The following is a 27,275-nucleotide window of genomic DNA, read 5'->3' as shown; positions in this document are numbered from 1 at the left end:
GTTCATTTTTTAACAGATATGCTGGTTATAATTGGAAATTGTTGACACCAAAAATAATTTGGTCGTCTATATACCTATGTGTGCGTGGCACGTGACTAACGAAAGGCGTGTGAATGACATGCGGCTAAGAGAAGGCACGTGAAGGACACGTGAATAAGGAGAGGTAATCATTTGTACAACACACGGGTGAGATCCTGCACATATTGGTCTATCGACAGGTACAAGAATCAACATGTGCTGATCGATGACGATAATCTTTAATATGACGTGTCCAGTTATTAAAATATGGTAACGGACGATACATAACCACTAATATTGGCGCCGGTGATGAGTTCTGGTACCATTCGAAATTTGAAAACTACCGAAGTAAATAACATTGAAGATATGCACTAAGGAAGGAACGGTTACCATTCAAAAAACCCATTCATGAAGTGATCATCGATGGCCATAAAATTGTCTTATGCCTGAAGAGCAGTTATATAGAACAGGGATTGAATTTACGGAAGCGAAGAAGACCAGATAAGGTCAATGGGAGTTACCAAGCATCACCTAGAAGCAGTTACTATGCGGAAACAAAAGGATATGGACGAGGTTGACAGAAAGTTTCTTAAAAGAGCGTAACCGCCAGAAACATAACTGCTGAACATCATCAAAAGACAGTTACCATTTTTCCTATAAATAACACTAGTGGAGCGACAGAATGTCTCCTGCACAAATTAAATAAAATGTTATCTTTTATTTATCTTTAAGCTTTCATGCATAGTACTTTCAATTCCTTAGTTATAGCCTTTAGTAGTAGCTTTCAGATTCACGTCGCCCGACGTGTTTCTTTATCCCTGAATTGCGTCCTTACCCAATTTCCTGTTAGTGGTCTGCCCTAAGAATCAATCAAGGTTGATACTCTAATATTAGTTGTGGATTAGGTTGTATCGGAAAACCGATCTTCATTATACTTAGGTAGTCATAATGTCTTGCTAGAGACCGCTTATGACTTGTGGGCCAAAAGGGTTTTGTGCACACTGCTAATGTGTAGTGAACCTACAGGGTCACACATAATCGCGAACGGACTTAATATTTTCTATGCACCTTGATCTACTTTAGAAGTAGATTTATTCTCCTATTTAAATTATCTACGCGGTCGTGCGCGTTATGAGATAACGTTCCATATACGATTGGAGGTGGATAATTTGGGCGGGCCCAAATAGCCCGGCCCATTAGGGTTTCCTATGAGACTATATATAAAGATAGTGAGAGAGTCTCACGTCTACACTCGCCTCCATGCCTCCAAGGAATGCGGAAACCCTAGAGAGAGTGTCTCCAGGAGAATATCTACGATAGAGAATCGTTCTCTATTCGGCGTTTAAGAAAAGGAACTTCAAGATCTTTCGCTAGCACGTGGATCGTTGGAGAATTCCGTTCGCGTGTGTGGATACCGGTAGAGGCGCAACACTTGGGTGCTTATCCCGACACAATCCGTTGCCGATTAATCTTCGATCTGAAAAAGGTACGCGTCGAAATTCCCTTTCGATTTCAATATACACATGGATCGTGTCTGGGGTTCTATATTCCGCTGCGTTGTTTTTCGTTGATGAATCCTACATTTCCGGCGTAATATTCTAGTGGAGTCGAGTCTTATCGCCGATCAAATTTAGTCAAAGTCTGTTTGTACTTGTATCCATTGGCGTCAATACTTGGGTTTTCGACCAAGTTTGTTACGAGGAACCAGAGCTCAAAAGCTTCTCCATGAGGGACATCCCTTTCTCTAGGGGACTTCCAAGCCATTGTACATTTTGGGCTTGTCGTTGATTAACTTTCGACACAGTGTTCAAGTTTATATCATTTCAATTTAAGCTAGTTGATTCTATTACTCGCTTGGATATCTTCTGTCCAAAATCGCTAGAGAATCCGGTCCTTTTTCTTTAAAAAAAAAGCCGAAGAACTATTTTCAGTGAAAAATATTTCGTCGCGGGATTGAATTCCGGCGAAATAGAAATTAACAATAGTATTTCCTCGCGTATGATTCTCTTATGTTTTCCAAGTGACATACCCTTTCTCAAGTACTTGCGATTTCTTCTTTGTTTGCTCCTTCATTTTCGAGCAGTAACATCAAGTCCAAATTGTAATTCCTTGCTGCAATCTGTAATCTGTGTTTGAATGACCATCTCAATCTATGATGCTTAGTTCATTTTTGCTCTGCTTCATACGTCGACTCAATTGGAATGTTTCTGTATCGTATTCTTATTTTGACTTAGTTGCACAGTTATTCTTATCTCGGATACATGTGCTGAAGCTGGCGTGTCAATTATAAGTCGACAATAGGAGAATCGGTATACTTATGACTCAGTACCTCGGTTTGTTAGCCCACGAATTTCAATGGCCAAATGTCTTCTTCAAATGTTCGAGTCCTGTCCTCAAATGAATGGGCTTGGTGTGATTGTATGAGATTCCCTGACTTTGGTACAATGTGTCACTTGATTTCTTTTGATGTACAAATGTCATTCTTGGTTGAATCATTCTTGGCTTTTTCTTAGTGTTCGTCTGTCGCGACCTCCCTAAACCGGCCCCGCCGCCTAAGGGGTTAGGCTAATGGATTACTAAGTTAAACCTAGCTCGAGCTCTCCCAAGCTCATACCAATTCGCGACTTAAGTTAAAGTTATTAACATGGAAATCAATTTCACCTAGGAGTCGCCACTAATCAGTTTTTGGTGGGTCGATTAGACACCCAAGCAAAGCAGGGGAGAAATGCTTTACTTCTACGAACCAGAGATTCAATGGGTACGGGGACTTGATTATATTAATTGACCAACTAGTGCCTTTTCGGTACCTAATCTTGCTCAATTCACCACCTAACGTGTTCACACTAACTGGGAGTTTAAAAAATTCATTCCTAACCAAGCTAAAGGAAGCAACAATCACTACATGAACCTAACATGCATAATCAACCACATGCGAGTTTAAATTAAACATGCAATTCAAAGCGTGCGAATCAAGCGAGGAGCAATCAAACATACGCTAATCACACAAAAAGGGAGAGAAAAGCAATTCTGAAGCCCAATTTCCAATTTTTGGATTTTCGAAATTTTTCTATTTTTTTTTTAATTTTCGTTTTTTATTTAAAAAAATAATAATTCCCTAAATCGGCCTATGCTCGGTTTACGTGAACATGAAACAACTCAGAATATGAATATTACGAGAACCGGGCTCAAATCAACCGTTTCAAGATCGAAACTTGGTTTGGGCATTTCGTCGAGCATTTGGTGTGCATTAAAATGCCCCAAATGGCTTCCTCGAGCCATATTCGTGGCCTTCAATCTTACTCCGTGTGTAATATCAAGTGGAACCAAAGTATCAAGGTTATATTATCACATGCAAAGAACAAGATTAGCTAGAAATCACAACCTAAAACGCACGAGAACCAAGTTGGAATCGGCCTCCAATATGTGGGTTCGGGCTGCTTTTGCAAATTTGGGTTTAAACCCAAGTCAAGCAAACCTGTTACATGCCCAGGTTTAAGCCCCGACACTCATCACGTGCAAGATCTATGGGAAACATCACTTCATCTGAAAGAATATACGTAACATCTACTTTTAAATGAAACAAGCATCATGGAGAATGATCAAGCGAACACGTCGAAACAACCCCCCCAAGAAGCATACATGCATGGTTCATAATGACTAGCCATGAATCAATGTGGGTTAGCTTGGCTTTTGACTCAAGTTGCAAGCGATCTCATGGTTCACACGGGGCTTCAAAGACCAAACCAAGTGGATCTCAGCCTAATTTGTACACCCATATAACATTCATCAAGCTCACGAAGGTAGAAAACGCATGCAAAGAGGAGTAGCAAGTCAAACATTTAGGGCTCATGAAGGAGCTCTAACACTAGAAAAATTCCAGCCTCAGAAATCAGTTCTCTGGGCTGGTTTTCTCTTGATTTTTTCATAACTAAAACATATTCAAAATTGAACAAAAATACATGTAGGATACTCACCTTGCTTCCTAGTTTCTCTTTGAAGTATCCCTTGGCCGAGGGAACCAAAAACCTGTCTTCCAAGGGCGCGGGGAACTAGGCTTCTTCAAACTGGAAAATGAGATCTGCAAAGAAGGAACTGACAACGAAGGTTTTTGTTGGTCTCCAAAACCAGAATCAACGACCTCCTTTTCTGACTAATTTGACACTAACCCAAACTAAATGTATTCTAGTTTAATTTTCAAGTCACAGGTATCCTCATATATTCCTCATGTCTCTCAAAAACTCCCACTTTCCCTCACCAGTAACCGTCTGACTTCAACACTCAGAAGATTTCTGGGTTTCTCTCTTGACCCGAGAATGGGCTGCTTTTCGAGGGGATTTTGGGTGGCTTCCCGACATCCATTTGGGGCGTGCGACCTATGGTTGGAAAGCTATTTGAATGTAGTTCCACTCTCTAGTTGAAGGTTTTGGCTAATTTTGGCTCGAAGTTCATGAAAATCTCCCTTTTCTCTCCAAAAGCCAATCTGGAACTTTTTTGGGTTGATTTTTTTTGAGTTGCGTCTGAGGGTGAGTTTTTGGAACGACCGTGAACCCCTCTCCTCTTGTCTCATCCCTTTATTTTTATCCCCCAAAATAACGTGCTTCAGAGATCCTATCCACCGAATCCAACCAGATTTTTAGCCCGTGATTGCCCACTTACCAAGCCTGCAAACTGAGTCTCTTCACCAACTCTCTGACTCCAAAATCATCATACTTTGCAGCTGTTGAGTGAGCAGGTTTGACTGAGATTATCACGTGCCTTCAACAGCTTATCCCTGGAAAATTTTTGTCCATTTGCACTCCTAATGATGGTCTCACACCTCGGCCGGAGTTCACGCTGATCGGCTGGCTGAGTAGGATATGGTGGGGCCACAAAGTTGGCTATTCAGCAGCCTCGAATTGAGACCAAATCGTGGACCGGTTTTTGGAAGCTGATTTAAGTGCTTTAATCCATTAATTTGGTCGGAATTTTTGATCAGTTTGCAAGTTGAAGTATATTAGTTTAAGATGATAATCAGAATCTGCAATTTTCCATGCCCAATTTTGCAGGAAAGTCCCTCAAAATTAGCCATTTTCTTGCTCGAGGATGCCCGATTTGAGCCAATTTAGTCCTTTTGGCTTGATCTGATCAATTTTACCTTGCCCGTTTTCAATTTCAAGGTTGATTAGGGTTAAAAATGATGATTTAAGGGCTTGGGGGCGAATTTTACAAATTTTGCGATTTGGTCCCCCAACTTTTGGAAATTGCATTTTGGCCCCAATTTGCTGGTTCATTTGCAATTTGATCCCTCAGGTCTCGGCTAGCTACACTCGAATCCTTGGCCCTTGCTCTTCCGTTTTTTTTTTTAGTAGAATAATTCCAAAATATTTTTGTGGAAAAACAAGTTCCAATTTTTCGAAAATGATTTTTGGGCAAAAAATTTAGGTGTCAACATCGTCATCGTCACTGTGGCTTTGACTGGAGGAGTCTCAAGATTGAATCTTTTTGTTTTGTATCTCTTCGGGCAGTTCTTCGTTCCACAGCTTCTATAGTATTTGAGGTTCTTTCACTAAATCGCTCTCCTTTTTAATATATATTTTTTTGTTTATGTCTATCCATCTCTAGGTATGTGGTCTGTTCTTCCACTAAAATATAGATATAAAAAATAAGAAATAAAAAAATTGCATATATGGATCTCTTCGATACGTGTCTTTGTTTCAAGTTTTGTTTAGTGGGTATCTTTTAGTAGAGAATTCTTTTTTGTCAGAATTAGCCTTATATTTAAGGGAAAAAGCCACCAAAAACCCCAAACTTTGCCATCTGTGACACATTTACCCCGAACTTTTTTTTGTGACACCAAAAACCCCGAACTTTGCTTTTTGTGACACATTTACCCCAATGTATTTAGTCCATGGGCATTTTCGTCTTTTCTGCTTTTTCTTTTTTTTTTCCTTTCCGGCGAGGGGGGCCTCGCCGGCGTCGGGCGAGGTTCGCCCTCGCCTGGGCGAGCGCCGGCGTCGGGCGAGGTCGACCTCGCCCGAGTCCGGGCGAGGGCCGCCCGCGCTCGCCCGGGCGAGGGCGACCCTCGCCGGCGTCGGTGAGGTCCGCCCTCGCCTGGGCGAGCGAGGGCGGCCTCGCCCGATCTCGGCGAGGTCGACCCTCGCCGGCATCGAGCGAGGCGGCCCTCGCAGATCCGGCGCGGCGGCCTCGCTCACTCGGAGCGAGGTCGACCCTCGCTCGACGCCGAGGGTCGACCTCGCCAGATCGGGCGAGGGCGGCCTCGCTCGCCCAGGAGCGAGGCGAACCTCGCTGAGCTCAGGCGAGGTCGACCTCGCCCGACGCCGGCGAGGTCGACCTCGCCGAGCCGGGCGAGGGCCGCCTCGCCGGCCAAGCGAGGGCGACCCTCGCCGCGTCGGCGAGGTCCGCCGCCCGGGCGAGCGAGGGCGGCCCTCGCCCGAGCTCGGGCGAGTCGACCCTCGCCCGACGCCGCGAGGGTCGACCTCGCTCGAGTCCGGCGAGGGCCGCCGCCCTGTGCGAGGGCAAACCTCGCCCGACGCCGGCGAGGCCCCCTCGCCGGATCCGGCGAGGCGCCTCGCTGCCGCGCGAGGCCCTCGCCGGAAAGGGAAAAAAAAGAAAAAGCAGAAAAGACGAAAATGCCCATGGACTAAATACATTGGGGTAAATGTGTCACAAAAAGCAAAGTTCGGGGTTTTTGGTGTCACAAAAAAAAGTTCGGGGTAAATCTGTCACAGATGGCAAAGTTTGGGGTTTTTGGTGGTTTTTTCCCTATATTTAATTCTAGTTCACGGGGAGGCTCAATAATAAGGCCGTGGGAGAAAATTATCCAAAAAGTCATAAACATATTACACCAATTCAGTCATAAACCTTTTTAATTGTGCTAATTGAGTCCAAAACATTTTCTCGTTTAGCCAATTAAGTCAATTAGGCCAATTTTGACTGGAAATTACTGACGTGAACGCCGGCCGTTCTACGTGACACAATCGGTGTTGACACGATCGGTGTTGACGTTGATAATTTTTTATAATATTCTAATATTATTAAGTTTAGAATATTTTTAAAATTTTTCGAATTATTTTTTTTTTCTTTTCTTCTATCTTCCTTCTTTACTTTTTTCTTTTTTTTCCTTTTCACTTCTTTTATTTTGCTTTTCTTTTTCCCTTTTTCCCTTCGCCGGCCTCAGGCAAGGGCGGGGGTTGCCCTCACCTGGGCAGGTGAGGGCTCAGGCCAGAGCGTCCCTCTCCCAAGGCCAACAAGGGCAGCCCTCACCTAAGGCCCACAATCTTCGCTGACCATCGACTAGGCTTGGCGATGGCCAGCGGAGGGAAAAAGGGAAAAATAATAAAAAAATAATAAAAAAAAAGAGAAGGAAAAAAAGGGAAAAAAGTAAAGAAGGAAAATAGAAGATAAAAGGAAAAAGAAAAGAAAAAATAGAAACATTAATAAAAAAAAATTAAAAAAATTAAATTATTATTAAAAATTGTCCACGCCAATGCTGACCATACCACAGAGGACGACTAGTGTCCACATCGATAATTTCTGGCCAAAATTGATCGGATAGGTTCAATTGGCAAATTTGAAATGGTTTAAGACTCAACTGACATAATTAAAATTTTTTGACAACTATCCTTGAGGCCATGTGTATTCTTTGCCTGGCTTGTGTCGGGTTTACTTTCCACACATTGTCCTTACTTATCTTTGTAGCATTTTTTGATGCTTTGTGTCGATCTCTTTATATTGCCTTCATGTTTTGATTAGTATATCTTCATTTCAATTAGCATAGTGCACTATAAGATCAAAATCAACATAAACATGGCATGGACACTTAGCGGAACCAGTACTTTAGGGCTTATAATTTGAAAAAAGACCGCATGTGGCACTTGTTGGGACTAACTTTGCAACCTAAAGAGGGGGTTGAATAGGTTGCTTTAAAGGTTTCGAAAACTTTCACGGAAAACAGCATGTAATAAGTAAATATCGATTTTCACCAGAGGTATGAGAAGCATTGATTTACTTGCATGCTAGAAATGATAAACAGAAGAATAAGCAGCTGCACACAAGAATATATAATGGTTTGACTTTGATTCCAAGTCTACGTCCACTCTCGCCACTAACAGCTACAAATTGGACTGGATTGCACTAGTAAATTGTTGAACAAGTTACACTCAGCATACATCACTCCTATCAAATGATAGATCACACTATTAGGAGTTGGGTGCAGCTGTCGCTTGGTACACTCAATCTTTCAACACAATTACAATACAACAAGTGCTATGGATAGACAGGAGCTCTTTGCTCAGTACACAGCGTGTAGCAAATTTCTGGAATTTTATGAGCACTCTCTTACTTGTTCACTTTAAAGACCTTCTCTTTTATAAGTATCTTCAATATGGCCGTTAATAATGTCTTAGAGAGGCAAGATAGTCATTAGAGTCCGTCGGTGCTGCTGTTCTAGGAGCTCACTGGCCATATAGCCTTTTTCGAAACTTTTGCAAACTTTCCTGAAATAGCTTCTGCTGCTTTCCGTAGCTGCAGCTCTAACAAACTGTCAGACGACCTGTTCTCCTCTATACCGAATCTTCTGCTGTGCAAGTCCAGTCAACAACGGCTATAATAGTGAGACAACAGTCAATTTAAATAATATGTTACCTAAATAATCCGTTACTTGATCTCTTCAAATTTAGTAGAACATTGTCATTTAGCTAATCTTTGTGATCGATGGTGCTGTTTATAAAAACTTCCAATGACAGTCTTGTGATCTTTTCTTCAATGATTTACAGCATGAGTATCACTCAGTCCTTTGAATATATCTACACTTAGACAATGTAGATATTATACTAAGGATAGTTTGGGTATCATCAAAATTTATTTGGAGATTGTGTCGATCTCTTTATATTGCCTTCATGTTTTGATTAGTATATCTTCATTTCAATTAGCTGAGTGCACTCTAGGATCAATATCAATATAAACATAGCATGGACACTTAGCGGAAACAGTACTTTAGGACTCATAATTTGACAAAAGACCGCATGTGACACTTAGTTGATAATCAAACAAGTTAAGGTACAAAAATGGTACTAGTAAGATAAATTAGTGTAACCAAGTCCCTAGATTTAGATCTCTGGTTGCATAAGAGTGAAATATCCTCTCATGTTTCACTGGGCTTCTAACTGGCCTCAACAGGCTTGCGCTTACGACATCTCGCGTTCGCACCGGCTTGGCAATACCATCAAACCTCCTTGGGGGTTCCTCTCGGAAGGGTCATGACAACATTCGAGTTACCAGTCACTTTTTTTTTTATCAACATTATTAGAAATTTATCAGTAATTTCATAAATCTATTAATTGCAGAAAATTTTTCAGATTTTCCCTTAACCGGACCCTAGAATCGCCGAGGAAGTCCAACCAGCATGTCTTCTCATCATTATGTCAACAGAAACACCTATCTTGCTTCTTGAATTTTGCTACATGCTAGATATGAATGATTGATAAGTTATCATCAGTATCATTATTAGTTATTTGTTCTACTGTTGAATAAGACGGTTGAATTGGTGTGAGGAGGTGAAAAGAAAAAGGACCTTAGAGTAACATTCAATTCTCTAGAAGCAAATTGGTAGGTACTGCCAAATTGCCGTTTCTATGGTTGTACTGCACTTTCCATGTCGATGAGAACATTTCTTTGCCTCGCAAATAAAAAGAACTTGCCAAGTTGCACGGCCAAACTGCGCGACACCGAGAATTGCATTCTGTTTTTACTCCCCAAAAGTTCTCTCAATAAGACACTGGAAGAGATGAAACTATGCATCTCATGTTTACTGAATCAAAAGTCAAAGTGCCTTTTATTCAAAAGAAAATTGGACATACCAAATTGAATGAATTCAGTATATGAGGACATTGAAAATTTTGATGAATTACGCTAAAATGTCGAAGTAACTCAAAATACAAAGATAGGAAGATGTTCACGACACTGACAGGTAATGGTGAACTCAAATGCCCAAAACGGTGAAACTACTTGCAAATGCAATGCAGGATGAAACCAATGTAAAGGAGACCAGGTCCGAGCTTCGACATCTAATTTTCTCTCCCTCTAGGAAGCTTTATTTACACGAGGATCTTCTCTCAATGACCTAAATATGAAGGAAAAGCGGTTCATAGTATCTCAGCTTGGAGGTCTCCGTTGATTTAATTAATGTATTTGACCTTTCTTAACTAACAGCTTGAATTTTAGACCTTCAAATGCTAGCTTCCGAGCAGCAAGAGCTGCAGCCTCGATGGTGCGCTCCCATAAAATTGTAGTTTCAGCAAGTAACGAGGTCACAACGTATGGGTCCACGTTTGAGGCAGGACGTCTATCTTCCAAGTAACCTGTATATCATTTTAAGCTGTTAACTAACTAAGCAATGAAGGTGAACTTTGTATATTTTATTGATATTCAGAAATACTGAACCATTCCAGAAAGTATTTTGAGGCACTAAAAGAATAGAGATGTCCAAGTCTCAACTTCGGTTTAGGAAGCAAAATTGTGGGAATGCTTTATGATTGCAAAAAGTAAAAATTCCTTGCATAGTAGCAAGGATAGAATCAACTGAGACCAAGAAGGATAAAGAATACTCATATATATATATATATATATATATGTATATGTATATGTCTATTATTTTCTCATGGTAGTGTTTATGGATTTATCTATCAAAGTTGAGCATCTCTGATTGATATTCAGACAGAGCACAAAAGGAACTGGTATGGTCATTGTTATAGTACCTTTTCCTTGCTTCTTAGTGTCACGGCCCATACGGATTGAGCAACCATGATTGGCAACTCCCTGCATAACAATTCAAGTAATTCAGGCATCACAACAAAATTTGAGGTCATTAACAGTGCAATCTTCGAATTTGACCAATAGCTGGCATGCTTCTTCTGAGCATTACCCAAGAAAATATGTCGATGTTGGTTATTTCATGCTTCCTGTCAACCTTCTCTCATTTCCTTCTCCATAGGTGCTAATGTGCTCCTCGTGGCGAAGTGAGAGATTTAGAATTGCCTTCTTTATCACTTCAAAGCCTCCCTCTTCTCTCATGCTTTTTGTATTGCAGAAAAGACGGGGACACGCTCTTTAAAGTCCTTCTTTGAACAAAAATACTTAACCAAGTCCACGTTTTTTCTATGGTGTGAACCCATAGTGTGGCATCCTGCACCATTCCAGTCACATTGAGAAGGAAGGGAATGTTTTTATCAACTTTGGGTTATTATATTGAGTAAATGGTGATGGTGAAGTTAGCTACCTCTATCAGCTTCAAATCTAACGTGAGGACAAAACCAGCTTGCTTAGTTGTTCTCTATTATATAAGCAACATAAATGATCAAGTATTTGAATACTGTAGAACGTGTCTGTATGCACTTACTCTGTTTGTCGTTAATGGCATTCCATTATTTTCTTGAGCAAGTACTTGAAATTTCACCTCAAGAAGGTATCTTGAACACCATAGATGATCTCCGGCTTCAATTCCCACGTTTGGTCCTACTTGGTATTCTCACTACACAATAGAAGCCAGTGTTGATGGCAACAGTTATGTGCTTCTTTCTTTCTTTCTTTTTCCTTTATGTAAAAAAAACAGGCAAGATGGGGGTAAGATATTACCCGGCCAGGCATCACCTCTCCATTGGTGCCGCTGATGTTGATACCGGCATATAAGCAAGCCTTGTAGTGAGCATCGGATATGTCTCGGCCGAATGACTTAACGGCCCCAACACCACAGTAATAAGGCCCCTAAATGAACATAAAACCTCACATCATAATACAAATTTTCTCATCAACTTAGCCTATAATCCATCAATATATTGGGAAATTCATTGGGAAACAATTTCTCACTTAGGGACCTGGATATCCTCCAGCAGGCCAACCCAATGGCCATTGAACATTTGTCTGCAGTAGGGTGTTTGCTTGCTCAATCCCATACCTAATATGAACATTTAGCAAAAGCCATGAACTTGTCTATTTCAAAAATTTCTAATTCACAATAGAAAACTCATGCTTTTGGATTTCCCACCATGAAACTTCATTGATAACCTTCGGGTTACTGACAATTTCAGCAACCCTGGCACGTTTGTTCGCGGGGATCAGCTCGCCAGCTGGTATGTATAAATTACAAAAAACCTACAGACGAACAATAATTCTTCGTAAACTAATTGAAACGTCCTTTCTCGTTTGATCAACCTGTTCAGATGATCTGATGGATGAACAATTTTTGACAACATAATACTTATTCGTGGATGATTACCATGATATTGTTGCTGCCTCAGAAAGGATCCTTGAAAATTGCTGGAGGGCTGTAAAAAAATCAAGAACTTGATGGAATGATGTGAAGGTAAATATAGTACGAGAGTTTTTGGTTTATGTCATCTTACGATTAGATCACTTCACTATCCTCCCCTGGAGCTTGACCAGTACTTGATCCATACTCAACAGCTCTAGGGATCAACTGATTATTCAGGAATCAATAGATCAGTAGCATGTAGCATGCAAAAAGAAGAACCCTACATATTTTATTGTTGCTATTCATACCCTTGATGTGCTGTGCAAATCTATGCCGGTAACTCCGATCCTGACTCATAGTTAGACTAACATCAAAATGTGAAATAAGATTCGCTAATGCAAAAATTGAAAGAAAAAAAAAAGAAAAGGTATCAGTTGTTGAATGTGCATATAACATGACATACTTATTCAGATGGCAGATCGAAGAAAAATGCGAACTTGTAATCTCAGTACAGAATAGTTCTAGTATTGTTCATCTTTTTGTGCAACACACTTAATGGTTTTAGGCATTAAAACATACCAAATGTATTCAACAATCATCGTAATGGTGTAGGGCATTGCGTCCAAGTTGAGAAGACTCTCAAGCCTGTAATAGTATTGTTCTTGGACTTCAAAGCATACACCCTGAACTTAGAAAAGCTCTTGGTGTTTACACTCTTCTTCTGTTTTAGCAAAGAGAGAAATCCATGTGTTTGCTGTCATGGGATTGGCCATCAATGAGTTCTTTGTGATCCTCATCTGGCATTGTGTCGTCGGTGCCAAAATTTGCGCCATTTCTGCCTAGTATGAAAAATAAGGCAGTGTGAGTAATAGACAAATCTACTTAAACAAAAAACCTAGGAGCTTAATCTCATGGACGATAATTCAAACAACGAGCTCTATTTGTATGACTTGGCCTTCTAGTATGCATGAGAGAGCTTAGTTTTGAAATGATAAAAAGAATAGACTGGTACTTCAAAGAAAGGGTCTCTTTCGCAAGTGCCTGCACTGAAAAGTATAAAACCGTTTTTTTGAAGACCAATTTCAAGTAGGAAACCTTACATGTTGAAGCATAAATAGCGAGTCTTATTGATTGCCCTAAGGATGATACCACATTCTCCTTGAAAAATTGACTAAACACAGCGACATAACAATACTTCTCCTTTTGGAATCATTTCAAGGTTATTCTCAGGCCTCATTCCCAAAAATGAGCTCGTGAACATATAAAAAACTGAGGACAGTTACATAGTTGAAGTAAGCAGACTGCAGAGTGCAACAGTTTAAGAGATTAATGAAATTCCACCTTGCCAAGGATCAATCAGCAAACATGTTATTCTGATATTTCATTAGATATAATGGATGATCAACTCGTGAATTTTGACAGTGCAACTAATTCTTTCCTCTCGCAATCAAAAGGCAATCACATTGAAGTTGTTTCTTCTTTCACAAACTTGGCATAATTGCAAAGTACCCTTACTAATCACTTTGGCAAAAATATCCATCAGATATCGCCATGGCAGAGCAAGACTACCGAACACAGCAATTATCACTATGAGGACTTGAAGTCACAGAACAAGAAAAATCTGAGACGAGTGGATACAAGAGAAATCGATTCCACATGAGGTCCACAACATAGACTTAAAATTGGTGGTGATTGATTTATTCATGAAAAGAAACGACAACAATGACTACTGCTTCGATCATTCATTCTGCCTCACACACCACACATTTCTTTTGTAGACATTGTTGTCACAAAGAGATGAAGTCCATGTCAATTGTCAACCAAACAAACTGAACAGGACAACCTTGCAGTGATCAAAATGAAGAAGTCATAGATTAGACTCCCACTCTAACTGTGATAAGACCTCTTTTAATGTCAAATATTTACTCAATTGCTTAAGATGTCGCTAAAAATTGGTAAAGGATTTACCTGAGAACCTCTGCAGAATGGCTAAGAAGCAAATCAAGAATGTCAAATGCTGTCAAATGCTAACTATAAGATCACTTCTCTATCCTCCCCTGGAGCTTGACCGGTACTTGATCCATAGTAATTCCACTTTGGAAGTTCAAATGGGTGCTCAGCAGGTCTAGGGATTGCCTAATTTCAGGAATTAATAGATCAGTAGCATGTAGCGTGTAAAAATGAAAAACACGACATATTTTATTGTCACCAATCATACCCTTGAGTTGCTACGCAGATCTATGTCAGAACCTCCGTTCAAGGGAAGCAAACCAGAAGCCGTTCAACAGAGAAACATTTCATCACTTCATCTATGAGAGTTTTCCAGAACTGTGCAGGCATTTTGCTCCTTGTGAAATCAAATAAGCAGATTGCACACTATATCTACAGCATGAGTCATGAGGCAGATTTAACAATCTCGGAGTTGGAAGAAGAAAAGAACGAATTTTCTTCATTTTTCTCGCATGTTCGAGATTAAAGCAATGTCCAAACCTATCAGCGATCTGTCCATGTCCCCCAATCGAATCATGTAGCGTTGATAGATAACTTTATCAACTCTGTCCGCAGGATATGAGATATCTTGTAACAGTCGTCGCCTGCATCTTTGTGGCACCTCTCCTCCAATTTTGGGCAACCTGCGATTCTTCGGTGAGTACATAATAGTTCTAGTATTGTTCATCTTTTTGTGCACCACACTCAAAGGTTTTAAGCATGAAAACATACCAAATGTATTATGCAATTATTGTATTGGTGTAGGGCGTGACGTCCAAGTTGAGAAGACTCTCGAGCATGTACTAGTATTGTTCTCGGACTTCAAAGCATACACCCTGAAGATGAACTAAGAAAAGCTCTTGGTGTTTCCACTCTTCTTCTGTTTTAGCAAGAGAGAAATCCATGTGTTTCCTGTCATGGGACTGGCAGTCAGTGAGTTCTTTGTGATCCTTATCTGGCATTACGTCGTCGGTGCAAAAATCTGTGCCATTTCTGCCTAGTCTGAAAAATAAGCCAATGTGAGTGATAGACATATCTACTGAAGCCAAAAATAACAAGGGAGCTTAATCTCATGGAAGATAGTTCAAACGACGAGCTCTATTTGTATGACCTGGCCTTCTGGCATGCACGAGAGTTTAGTTTTGAAAAGATAAAAGAATGGACTGGAATACTTCAAAGAAAGGGTCTCTTTAGCAAGTTTTAACACCTTTACCCTAAGCTTAATCTCATGAAACCGCATTTTGAAGACTAGTTTCAAGTGGGAAAAAATTGCATTTTTGAAGCATAAACAGCGAGGTCAATTGCCACGAACAATTTTACACACACCGGTTTCGATAGAGGTATAAGCTTAGAGATCGGGCGGCGTAGTGTTCGCCCACTTGAATTCGATTCTAGCCCAAAAATAGAGGGATAAACTGAGATGACAAAGTACCGCTTCTGAAATACAGAGCATGATGATCCAAACCAAAATGCTATTGAAATAGCAGCCACCGACCACACATCATAATAGTTTTCGAGCTGCGAGTCCAGTTTGAGGAGCCAAATCAACAAACTTAGCTCATCTTCACCAGATCAAGCAATGAGCCCAATCAAAAGATACAAAACAAATTCATATGACGCCGAACAGAAGTAGTGAACTACGATCAGGAGCAAGGACAAAGCAAAGAAATTCTCTAGAGGCACCAACAATCCAAAATCAAAAACCTGTAAAAAGCATTAACGATGATGCTGAACTCAGTGGCATTGTATTCGAAAATTGTTCATGTAAAATTTGGGAAACAAGGTGCCCCCACATACCTTCAGTAAAGAAAATTAGGGCTCGATCTAACATCATCCAAGTTCTATGTCGGGGATATGAGCGATCTTGTACCAGTCCTCGCCTGCATCTCTTTTGCACATCTTCTTCAATTCTGGGCAATATGCGATTCTTAGGTGAGTAAGGGATGCAAGCTTTCGCATTCCTTCAGGTAATGACGTCAACGAGGGGCTATCGTGGATGACAAGCCGCTGAAGTGATTGAAGGGCCTCGATCTGCTCTGGTAATTCCTTCAAATTGTCGCAACCCCAAATTGTGAGACGCTCGAGATTGCGGAGCTGTAGAAGCCACTGCGGGAGAGATGCTAGTTTGGGAAGGCGTTCGATATACAGGGACCGAAGACTCTGATGGAGTCCTCCATGGAAATCCAAGATGAGGTTGTTGTTGTTGCCGCTTTCGTCTTTGCATAAATCCAGCTCTTTACAATCCATAATAGAGAGATGCTGGAGATTGCTGAGCTGGAGAAGCCACTGCGGGAGAGATGCTAGTTTTGGAAGTTTCCAGAGATTCACGGAGCGGAGACTGTGAAGTTCCAAGATGAGGTGGTTGTTGTTGCCGCTGCTGCTTTCGTCGTGATTGGATAAATCCAGCTCCTCAGAATTCGAAGAATCGAGATCCACCAGGTTGGATTGATGCCGCGTACCCAATGGTGGTGGTGTTGAGAGGGAAGTCAACTGAGGACAATCCCATATGCTAAGAGATTCGAGCGAGGCGAAACTTTTCCAGCACTCCATGGGCACACATTCTAGAGACTCCATCATCCAGATATCCAGAATCTTCAACTTATTAAGGCCAACTATCATATTTATCAATGCTGGGTTGGCATTACTCAGCATTAACTCCTTGAGATGTGGAGCTGGTGGCATGGCTTTCAATTTCATACAGCTAATGATCTTTAATTTCAATAGACTCGGAAATGATGCTATTGAAGTGGATGAATGGCCTAACTCGATGTATTCCAATTCAGTCAGCTCCCGAATATCTAAAGTCTTGAGGTGAGGTAGTTGGCCTAGTGGAGGGAGACCTTTACATCTTGCACAATTGAAAAAGCATACCTCAACTAAATTGGGCAAGGAAGACACGAGGCTATCCATCATCCAACTTGGAAAAATCTCACCGTTATATCCGTTGATCGCCAACTTCTGCAGACTTGAGTGCGGCGGCAATCCACCTAATAGAGCTTCGTCTCTATTTGCGACATCATCGGTATTGAAATAACCCCATTCAAGTGCCAAAGATTCTAGAGACCGCTTCCCTATCAAGTTCGCAGCCTTGGATTCTGCTTCGACATCTGTCACACTTCCCAAATTCTCAATTCTAAGGCTTCCCCGGATGTCATTAAGCCCATTTAGCTCCCCAAGTTCGCAACAATCCTTAGCAAGAGCTTTATCTTTGGGCAAAATGAAGCGTGTTAGCCTATGCAGAGAACTCAATTGCCCTAGTCCATGTGGTACATAACTTAGTTGTAAACAACCACCTATGTCTAGATTTCGAAGGCTGACTAACTTCCTTATACCCCTTGGCAATTCTTCAAGGGCACTACAACCGCAGAGATTAAGTGTTTGCAAATTCTGCAATTTTGTAATGGAGTTAGGAAGCCTTTTGAGTGCTTCATTGTAAGAGAGATCGAGATATGTAAGATACTTCAACTTACAAATCGACCTTGACACCTTCTCGACATATGTGGTATGCAGAGCCAAGACACGCAACCTCTTGAAACTTTGAATGAGTTGGTGTAGATCTACTTCACTCGCTGGTTTCATTTTCGTATCACTAGCAACACATAGAAATGTTCTCAGTGCACTTGCTTGCACGCGTGTGATTTGAAGTTCACCCTTCAAATTGAAAGTTGAACCATATGATATGTGACGAGTTCTCTTATGTATGGATTTTTTGTCATCGCATGCCGCCCAACACTCAGTCCCTGCAACCAAGCATGCTAGATCATGCATCAAATCATGCATCTTGCAAGTCCCCTTATCTTCTTGATAATCTTGGAAGAAGTTACTCCAAAGTAGTTTCATGAAATATCCATGAGCAATGTCTTCTAAATGCTGACTTCTATCTGATTGCTGGATAAATCCTTCTGCCATCCAAAGATCGACCAAAGTTTGCTTCTTTATCTGATAATCTTTGGGAAACAATGAACAAAACGCGAAACATTGCTTCAAATGTGAAGGAAGATGGTCGTAACTTAGCCTAAGAATAGATTTTATGTCTTCGTCCCTTTGAGACACATCTGGGAGCTCATAATCTTTGAAATGCGACCATTCGGGTTTAGTTTTCTTAATGAATAGTATACTCCCAACAGTTCGAATAACCAATGGAACCCCATAGCACTTTCTAACTATAGCTTCGCCGATAGCTAGCATTTCAGGATCTTGTATCGTCTCTTCTTTTCGACAAGCCATTTGCATTAGTAAATCAAGAGATGCACTGTCAGATAAGCCCTTGAGATAATGAGCTAGAGTAGTGCGGGTGATCTCCGCAACCAAAGGAAGGCGTGTGGTTATGAGGATCTTGCTTCCTCGAGCACCTCCCATCAATAAAGTTTTCAACTTTAGCCATGTTTCTCGTTTCGTAGTCCACACATCATCTAAAACTAAGAGATATCTCTTTCCATCAATTATTGTTCTTAGTTCACTTTGCAATTGTTCGATCGCAACTTCAGTTAGTTCTTTGTTCTTTGCACAAGCTATGATATTTTTCACTATTTTGTTTATGTCAAAGTCATTGGAGACACAAACCCACAATTTCAAGTGAAAATGTTTAATAACCATCTCATCATTATAGACACATTGAGCAAGTGCCGTTTTTCCAAGCCCACCAATGCCAACTATTGGAAGGATGGAAACGTTCTCATTCACGTTTGAATCCAATAAAAATTTTATAACTGTCCTTTTGTCCTCATCTCTGCCTTTAATATCTCCTTCACGTATAAACGAATGCGTCTCTTCTCTCTTCCCCCAATCTCTCTTGGGGCGTTCGTCCAAGTGGAATTTCTTATAAGCCTTAATGGCTTCTATTCTCTCCCTCACTGCTCTTAGTTTGTAACTCATCTTCACTTTAAAAGCAAGCTGGTTTGAACTTGAGAAAAATGTTCTTACCTCCTTCATCATTTCATTGTGGCCCCTCAATTCTCGTCGCATAGCTTCTATATTGAATTCTTCAAGCACGTACTGTGCATCATAGAAAGCTTCTTTCAGTCTGTCAACCCAAACTTGGATTTGTGGACTCTGGTGGTATTGCTCTTCTGCATGGTCTAGTACAACCTGAAGAGTGGAGACGGTGTCTCCGAGCGCCTCGAGTTCATGCTTGACGCCCCATAACATTCCAACCTTTTCTATCGCTTCAGGAACTAGATTAGCAACGATCTTTCCAGCAATACCAACGATGACAGCTTCCGCCATTTTTGTTCTCTCTGTCTCTCTGTGGATAGGAAGATATTAGTCTAGTCGGTCCAAGGCTAGAGACTTCTCACGACATGTATAACAAGTTAAGGCTGATGCTCACCTGAGACTGGTAAATCGAAAGCCTGACTAATCTATTATCAACTTCTATGACCGACTTTACCTATTATAGGTAGGAATTCTGATCATCCACGCAAGTCTAAATAAAACATGAGGACCCACTGAGGTCGCATCCGATGCTCGCAAGGACACTTCTATTTTTTCAAAGGCTTCATTCTTTACCTTTTTGTCAAAAAGATGACCTATCATTCTTTATACTCTTGGATGGATTTAATGGATGACAAAGTTGGTAACAAAGTTTACGATATAAACCTAGGAAATATTAGTTTACTTTGATTCAGGTAGTCTAAGATGTGAGCTACGATTAACTAGTTATTGATATATATATATAAGTGTGTGTGTAATTATAATAGGGATTCTTTATGTGAAAATAGAAAGTTCTATGCTTAGGTAACATAATGGATTTGTTTACATTCTGATGCCAACACTTCACCTCTCAATTCAAAACTCTCCTTCATATTGTCACGTGACTTTGTTGCTATTATTTTACTAAAACAATATAGTTGATCAGGGAAGTTCACTCTCCTTGCTAATCTCTCGAAATTATTTGCTTCCCATGAATGAATGCTTCTACATTTTTTTGTGTTCCTTTATTGTTTCCTATTCTCGAAATAAATAAATAAAAACTGCCTTAAAGATTTCTTCCCATACTAGGCAATTCCAAAACTTGCAGATTTATGCAATGTAAAATCCTATATTTAGTTCAACCAAAAAAAAAATCCTATATTTAGGTCTCGAGAAAATAAATCCTATATTTAGATTTTAAAAATATTCCTATGCAGGGGCAATATGACGGACATACCCATCGCTTTTTCTAGCATATACAATATGTATAAAATCTCTTACTTTTTCAGTTTCCTATTATAATCATATTGATTAGCTTGGAATTCTTCACTCAATTCAAATTTATAGCTTTTCTTTAACAATTACTATGAGACAAGTCATCTCTCGTCTTTTAAGTCTGGCTCTTATTTCTATCCCTTATCACATTCTTCTTCTTATTGAGCTCTATTCAATATACACAATAAAATCTTTGCTGAATTTAGTGTTTAATCATACGATTACCTTGCCACTATCTTTTAATCTAAAGTTATTTTTGCCTTTTCTATTAATGACTTATAGACAGGCTGTTCTTATTTCCTTTATCTAGATTCAAATTCAAAACATTTCAACAACGTTTATTATTCTTTTTACATATAAAAAATGGAACAACTATTTATTTTAATATGCTTATAATCGTTTGTTTTTCATACGAAGTATGACTAGTCTTCTTCTGCATAATTTATTATGCATGTCATGTATCTACTTTTGTTAAATTGCAACACGCTCATCCTCCCATCAGTAATAGGAACGGTGTTAATCATTATTTCTTAATGAAATTTTCTCTACAATCCCTTTTGCATACTTCAATGAATTCTCGTGTAGGGTTTGTTTCATATTTCATAAATATATTATTCCTTTATACAATTTCCTAAATTTACTAACAAATATCATTATCAGGGACTTGTTACAGGTTATTTCCCATGAGCATTGCATCAGAAACGAGACTAAATTAAAAAAATTAAAACAAAAATAAGCCTTTAATTGTTTTGCTGATGCTTGAGAAAGTGTAGAGCTTGAAATCCACCGCAGGAGGTGGACCAACTTGAGTTGTTGAAGATAGGAATTCTCATCCTCTACGCACATTACAAGATGAGGCCTAAATCAATATGCATGTGGGACCCACCGTGGTCGGGTCCGAGGTCCGTGATTGGTTTGTCTAAGATTTTACGTGCTTCGAGTGTTTACTCGTCTAACATGTTCTTGAAGGCAATGAAAATGCTGGCGAAAACAAATCACTGATCCTATAGTTCAAAACAATAAACCAATGCACGCATGGTGAAAATAACCGAGAGTGAAATTACCAGGAGTATGGGTGATACCGAAGGACCGAATTTGACAGCAGCGAGCCTGAATGAAATGCAAGCAACAAGATAAGAAGCAGTGAAGAAACGGTTCCAAGGTCCGTGATTGGTTTGTCTAAGATTTTACGTGCTTCGAGTGTTTACTCTTCTAACATGCTTGCAAAGGCAATGAAAATGCTGGTGAAAACAAATCAGTGATCCTATAGTTCTTTGTTTTGGTCGGAAGTGATCCTGTAGTTCTTTTTTTTTGGTTGGAAGTGATCCTGTAGTTCTTTTTTTTTGGTTGGAAGTGATCCTGTAGTTCATAAAACAATAAACCGATGCACGCATGGTGAAAATAACCGAGAGCGAAAGTACCAGGAGTATGGGTGATACCAAAGGACCGAATTTGACAGCAGCAAGCCTGAATGAAATGCAAGCAACAAGAGAAGAAGTAGTGAAGAAACGGTTCTTGAGTGCTGCCTACATTTATCCTCGTCGCACATCATATAGAGAAAGAAAAGAGGAACATTCCTTTCTTATGTCGACACTACAAGGAAACCTGGGAATTAATCCCTTTCTTTGCCTCCCAAGTTACCGTTAACACAAGAAAGGGGTCCCGTCTGATTACTTTCTTTTGTTCGACGGAAACTTTCTTTCATACCCAATAATCATATTTTAGCAGGAACAATTTGATCTTCCAAGGAATCTTGCAACAGTTAAGTTCATTTTAAAAGGGTTGAAAAATCTGTATGTTTCACCCACCCATCGGTGGTCGCGTTGGTTTGCGCTCAGTTCCTTTCACGAGAGGTCCTGGGTTCAAACTCGCCTATTGGTGATTTAAGTGGGGGGTCGTGGCGGTGGGATGCTGCGCTAGCCCCCCTCGAGGACTAGTCGGGCATCACCGCCGGTTTGAGCCCTAGCTCGCCGGCCGCGCGGACACCTCGGTTATCAAAAAAAAAAAAATCTGTATGTTTCATATTGGATGGTCTCCCCAAATCCTTTTTTCTTTAACGACCTTGCAAAGAATATCTAATCGAAGTTTTTTCCTTTTGCTTTTCTATATTATAACCATAGATAGATTGATTTTGATAATTAGGTACTCTTTATAGTATTATTTTTGTTGCTTACACTTCAATTGGGTATTATCAATATATTCTTTTTCCGTATTTTGTCAATGCATTTCCTGAATTCATGAAATTAGATATTGCCTTTCTTTTTCATTTGGTTAGGTATTCTTATGCGATAGTCTCAATGCCCATTGGCAGGCAAAGGCTATACCTTACTGTTCATGATGGTATTAAACTTTTTGCTGAACATTGCGTGACAATATATTTAACAAATAATATGACTATAATTTCGAACATAATTTTTAATATGCATCTCAATTATCTATTTGTTTAGGTGATGTGGCTAGAGATTCTAGTCATCAAGATTTTTTTTTGTTAACTATTGGAGTCTTGCTTTTCTTTTTGGAGATGATTGTGTAAAAATTTTAGTACACTCGGGGTTGTCGACCTCATGAATTTCTAATATCGTGGTTCATGTCGGTAAATGCACTTTTTTTAACTTCAATATTAATTGCGTAATTGCAATGTTATGCCGGGATTTTACTTTGATTTTAGTTGATTATACAACTCTCTAATTAAATTTACATTTGCATTAAACTATCTAGATTTAAGATTAGTGAAACTTTTCAGTGTACTTGTTGACTTTACTTGAATTATTCTCTTACTGGTAATAATTGTACATTATCAAATTGTATAATTGATCATCCTTATGATTCGATGGTATCTTTAGCATTACCATAGAGGTTTCATTCATGGTCTCATCTTTGGAATCATAAAGGCTAGGGAAAATTCCATTTTGGTACCCCAAATGGAAGCGTTTTCTCAATTTGGTACCCAAAGTGGACACAGTGTCAAATAAGGGCCTGAAGTATCCAATCAGTCTCAAATAAGGACCCAAAATGTCTAAAAAGTCTCAAATAAGGGCCTGGGTCGCGGGCTGGCCAAAATGCCTGCCAGCCAGCAAGAATGTTATTGTTCCGGCATCGAAACAGTAACTTTTTTATTATTTTTTCCTTTCTGTGTTTTCCTTTTCTGTTTTTTTTTTTCCTTTTCCTTTTCCTTTTCTTTTTTTTTTCTTCTCTTCCTCCGCCAGCCATAGCCGGGGTTGGCGAAGGTCGCCCGCCTCAGGCGGAGGCGGCCCTCGCCGGCGTCGGGCGAGGGCCAGCCTCGCCTGGGCTAGGCGAGGTCAGCCTCGCCAGTTGCCGGCAAGGTCGAGCCTGGCGAGGGCTCAAGCGAGACCGACCTCACTCGACGCCGACGAGGTCGAGCCTCGCCAATGGCCGGCGAGGTCGAGCCCTCGCCAGATCTGGCCAGGCTCGACCTCACCGTTACTAGGCGAGGCCAACCTCGCCAGTTGCCGGCGAGGCTCGACTTCGCCGGCGTCGGGAGAGACCGGCCTCCCCCGACGCCGGCAAGGTCAAGCCTTGCCAACGGCCAGCGAGGCTCGACCTCGCCGTTGCTAGGCGAGGCCAACCTCGCCCTGCAATGGCGAGACCGGCCACGCCCGACGCCGGCGAGTTCGAGCCTCGCCAGCGGCCGGCGGGGCCGAGCCCTCGCCAGATCTGGCGAGGCTTGACCTCGCCGGCGACCTCCGCCGACCCCGGCTATGGCCGGCGGAGGAAGAGAAGAAAAAAAAAAGAAAAGGAAAAGGAAAAGAAAAAAAAATAGAAAAGAAAAAATAATAAAAAAGTTACTGTTCTGGTACCAGAACAGTAACATTTTTGCCGACCGGCAGGCATTTTGGCCGACCGGCGACCCATACCCTTATTTGAGACTTTTTGGGTACTTCGGGTCCTTATTTGAGACTGATTGGGCACTTCATGCCCTTATTTGACACCGTGTCCACTTTGGGTACCAAATTGAGAAAACGCTTCCACTTGAGGTACCAAAATGGAATTTTCCCTAAAGGCTATGTAGAATATTAGAAACTTCTATCTGTGATGGCTTATGAATACACAATTAATTGTATATTTTTATTCAAATAATCAGACAACTAAATTTCAAAGTTGAAAATTAGATTTTAATCTAATCGCTCTTGATCTTGTGGGTCCTTTGCCCGAATAAATTTGTAGGTTTCTCTAGTTAAAAAATTGCTTATTTGTGCTTTCCTTTGAGTTTTTTACACATTTCTTTGTCTAAATTGCAAAATGGAGGTTGAAACTCTAGTTACACCTTCTTCACTTTCAAATTCACATCTCATCATTTCACGCGAAACTTTTAAGCATTTCCTAAAGTTTTGGTCCACTTGCCATGAGATATAAATGTATGATCGATATTAATTGCTTTCCTCATGGTAGAAGTAGAACGGAAAAATAATGCCCTTTTCTTTTTCTTTTTGTGTTTATGTTTCAGTAATATTGAGATATGATCTAAAGATAAGCATAAATACCTTTTGACCATGCTTCTAGCAAAATAATTTTTTCCATCTTTGGATCTGAGTTTTTTTTCCATTTTGGATGGAAAAAACAAGTTTGTTTCTTACCATATAAAGAAGAAACAAAAAGGGAACCGTACAGTAATAGATTTAAATAGAAATATGATCGCTCGTAAATTTGGATTCAGAGTCGGCTGGTGATGATGAATATGGTGACTGCCATGGACGAAGAGGATGTCACTACTGAAGAGATGAGAAAGAGAGATCACGAGGGCTATTTTTTTTTCTTATGGCTCTCCTGATTTTGTGCGTAAATGTTCGAAGCGCTTTCTCTCTCTCTCCTGATTTTTCTTATGCCTAATTTCCAGGTAAAAGGAGCTGCGAACAGAGACATCAATGCAAACAGAGGTAATATACACATCCAAGACAAAGGCTCGTACAAACAGGAACTGTTTATGTTCCTCAGCTTGAAGGTCACCGCTACTACAGAAAATAGACAACTAAGCATCAAATGACAGGTGTCCTACTCGATTCAGCAGATATCAGATTGAGTCAGTTTTCTTACATCATCTAAAGGACAATGAAGGACAAAAATAAAACCGAACTTGCCTGGTCCAAATCAAAAAATGAGCAAGCCGAAAGAGGAAATGACGCTGGAATGGCGTCGGGTATGCGACCGAGAGGAAAAAAGGAAACGAGAATCTCAATCTATTCTTCTCCCCGGCGTTTTGTCGAACACCTTGTTAGCATGGTGAAGGCGCAAGGACAGAGCGGATATGAGTTCTCTTGTTGGGAAGTATTGTGCAACCACTTGCTTCCTTACCAAAGATTATTGAAACTTTATGCTAGATTAATTTAAGTAAATTATTGTATATCTTGACATAGCAAGGGCACGTTTGGTAACATTTCTATTTCCCTATTTTTCTGTTCTTATGTTCCCTTGAATAGAAATAGAATAGAAATCTGTTTATATACGTCAATTAATTTTTATATTCACCGAAATAGAAAAGTGACAAGGGAATAGATTTGTAATGGAAACAAAAAGTAAAAAGAAATATACTTTTTTTATTCCTAGGAACAATTTCTAGAACAAGGTCATTTTTTTTCTTTTTTTTTCCTTTCTTCTTTTTCCTCCTCTAGCCGCTTGTTGGGCCTTGCCGTGGCTGGGCGAGGTCGACCCTCGCTGGCCCTTGTCTCTAGCTGGTCACTGGCTATCGCCGAGACCCGGCAACCAACTAGAGGAGGAAGAAGAAGGGAGGAAAAAAAGAAAAGAAAAAATTAGAAAAATCTCATAAAATTATTAAAAAACTAAAAACAATTCTACGTCACAAAAAAATTTAGGGTCATACCAAACGCTTTTCTGTTCTTTTTCTATTTTGAGAATAGAAATTTTGTGCACTTACCAACCGCGTTTTTCTGCTCAGAAATTCGTCCAGGAAATAGAAATAGAAAAAAACTATTTATGAACAAAAATTGTTCTCAGGAACATAAATGTTACTATACGCACCCTAATTATCCACAAAAAATGTGTCAATGTGAAAAGGAGGGAAACTTATATAGTTAAGTCAGGAGATTCTATAGTGGTCAAACTTAGCACCACTCCTATATTGGTTTTCCTATTGTCATTGTAGAATGCAATATGTAGAACTTCTCAAATGGTTATAATTTTACAAAATAAGATGTCTGACTGTACTTAGTTTCGTTAAAATATTTTATCATTATATATCCCTTGAAATTCATTTTTATTCATATTGAAATCATATGACTTCCCTCTTCAAATATCTTTTATCTTAATATGCTTGTTGATATGCGTTCGTGCTTGTTACTGACGTTACAAAACTTTGTCCCTGAATTTTTTTGGTCCCTTTTCATGCTTGTTGTATGTTTATTCAGAAATATTATTTTGAGGAATTTCCAATGTCACGTCGCACTGTCTCTTAACCGATATAACAAATGTCAATTTCACATGCAAAGTTAGTGTTCTTGCCTATATTTTGCATGTTTTAAATAATTATTAAAAACTTATATTGCACTTTTACGCATTCTCATTCGAAGAACGTGATAATGGATTCTATCCTCTTGTGTGTAGTCCAATTAATATTATTATGTATATGTGGATCATGATATAGTTAAACGTTTTAAGATATATCTTCCTTAGTATATTTTATGGTGTTGTGTGAGGCCGAATTAATTTTTCTCTGTGTTCATGAATCATGGTATGTTTAGACATTTTAGATATTTTTCTATATTTATTAACTATTGTACATATTCAATTTTATGGCATGTATAAGAGTAATGTAATTGAGTATCTGTATATCTATTAAGATTTCAAAAAAATTTCCTTTAAT

At 39.9% G+C, this 27,275-nt stretch overlaps 1 protein-coding gene and 1 pseudogene across 1 annotated transcript in view; both read right to left on the bottom strand.

Moving 5' to 3' along the window:
• LOC115665344 (putative disease resistance protein RGA4) overlaps positions 1-21,598 on the bottom strand; it is a 59,815-nt gene extending 38,217 nt beyond the window's left edge. Inside the window, exons 1-5 of the mRNA XM_056305635.1 lie at positions 21,505-21,598; positions 16,052-19,499; positions 14,987-15,256; positions 14,484-14,898; positions 14,234-14,401 (exon numbers count right to left, since the gene is read on the bottom strand). Of these exons, the coding sequence (XP_056161610.1) occupies positions 16,085-19,480 (3,396 nt within the window). The 5' untranslated portion in view covers positions 19,481-19,499; positions 21,505-21,598 and the 3' untranslated portion in view covers positions 14,234-14,401; positions 14,484-14,898; positions 14,987-15,256; positions 16,052-16,084. The remainder of the gene's footprint in view (positions 1-14,233; positions 14,402-14,483; positions 14,899-14,986; positions 15,257-16,051; positions 19,500-21,504) is intronic.
• LOC130135835 (glutamine synthetase leaf isozyme, chloroplastic-like) lies at positions 9,898-12,882 on the bottom strand (annotated as a pseudogene).
• Positions 21,599-27,275: the final 5,677 nt, after the last annotated feature.

This window comes from Syzygium oleosum, unplaced genomic scaffold (genome assembly GCF_021117445.2).
Source record: "Syzygium oleosum isolate NSW1041296 unplaced genomic scaffold, Sole_v2.1 Sole_v2.38, whole genome shotgun sequence".
NCBI classification, from domain to species: domain Eukaryota; kingdom Viridiplantae; phylum Streptophyta; class Magnoliopsida; order Myrtales; family Myrtaceae; genus Syzygium; species Syzygium oleosum.
Note: the sequence above shows the minus strand (reverse complement) of the source record. Positions and strands in the feature narration are given on the sequence as shown.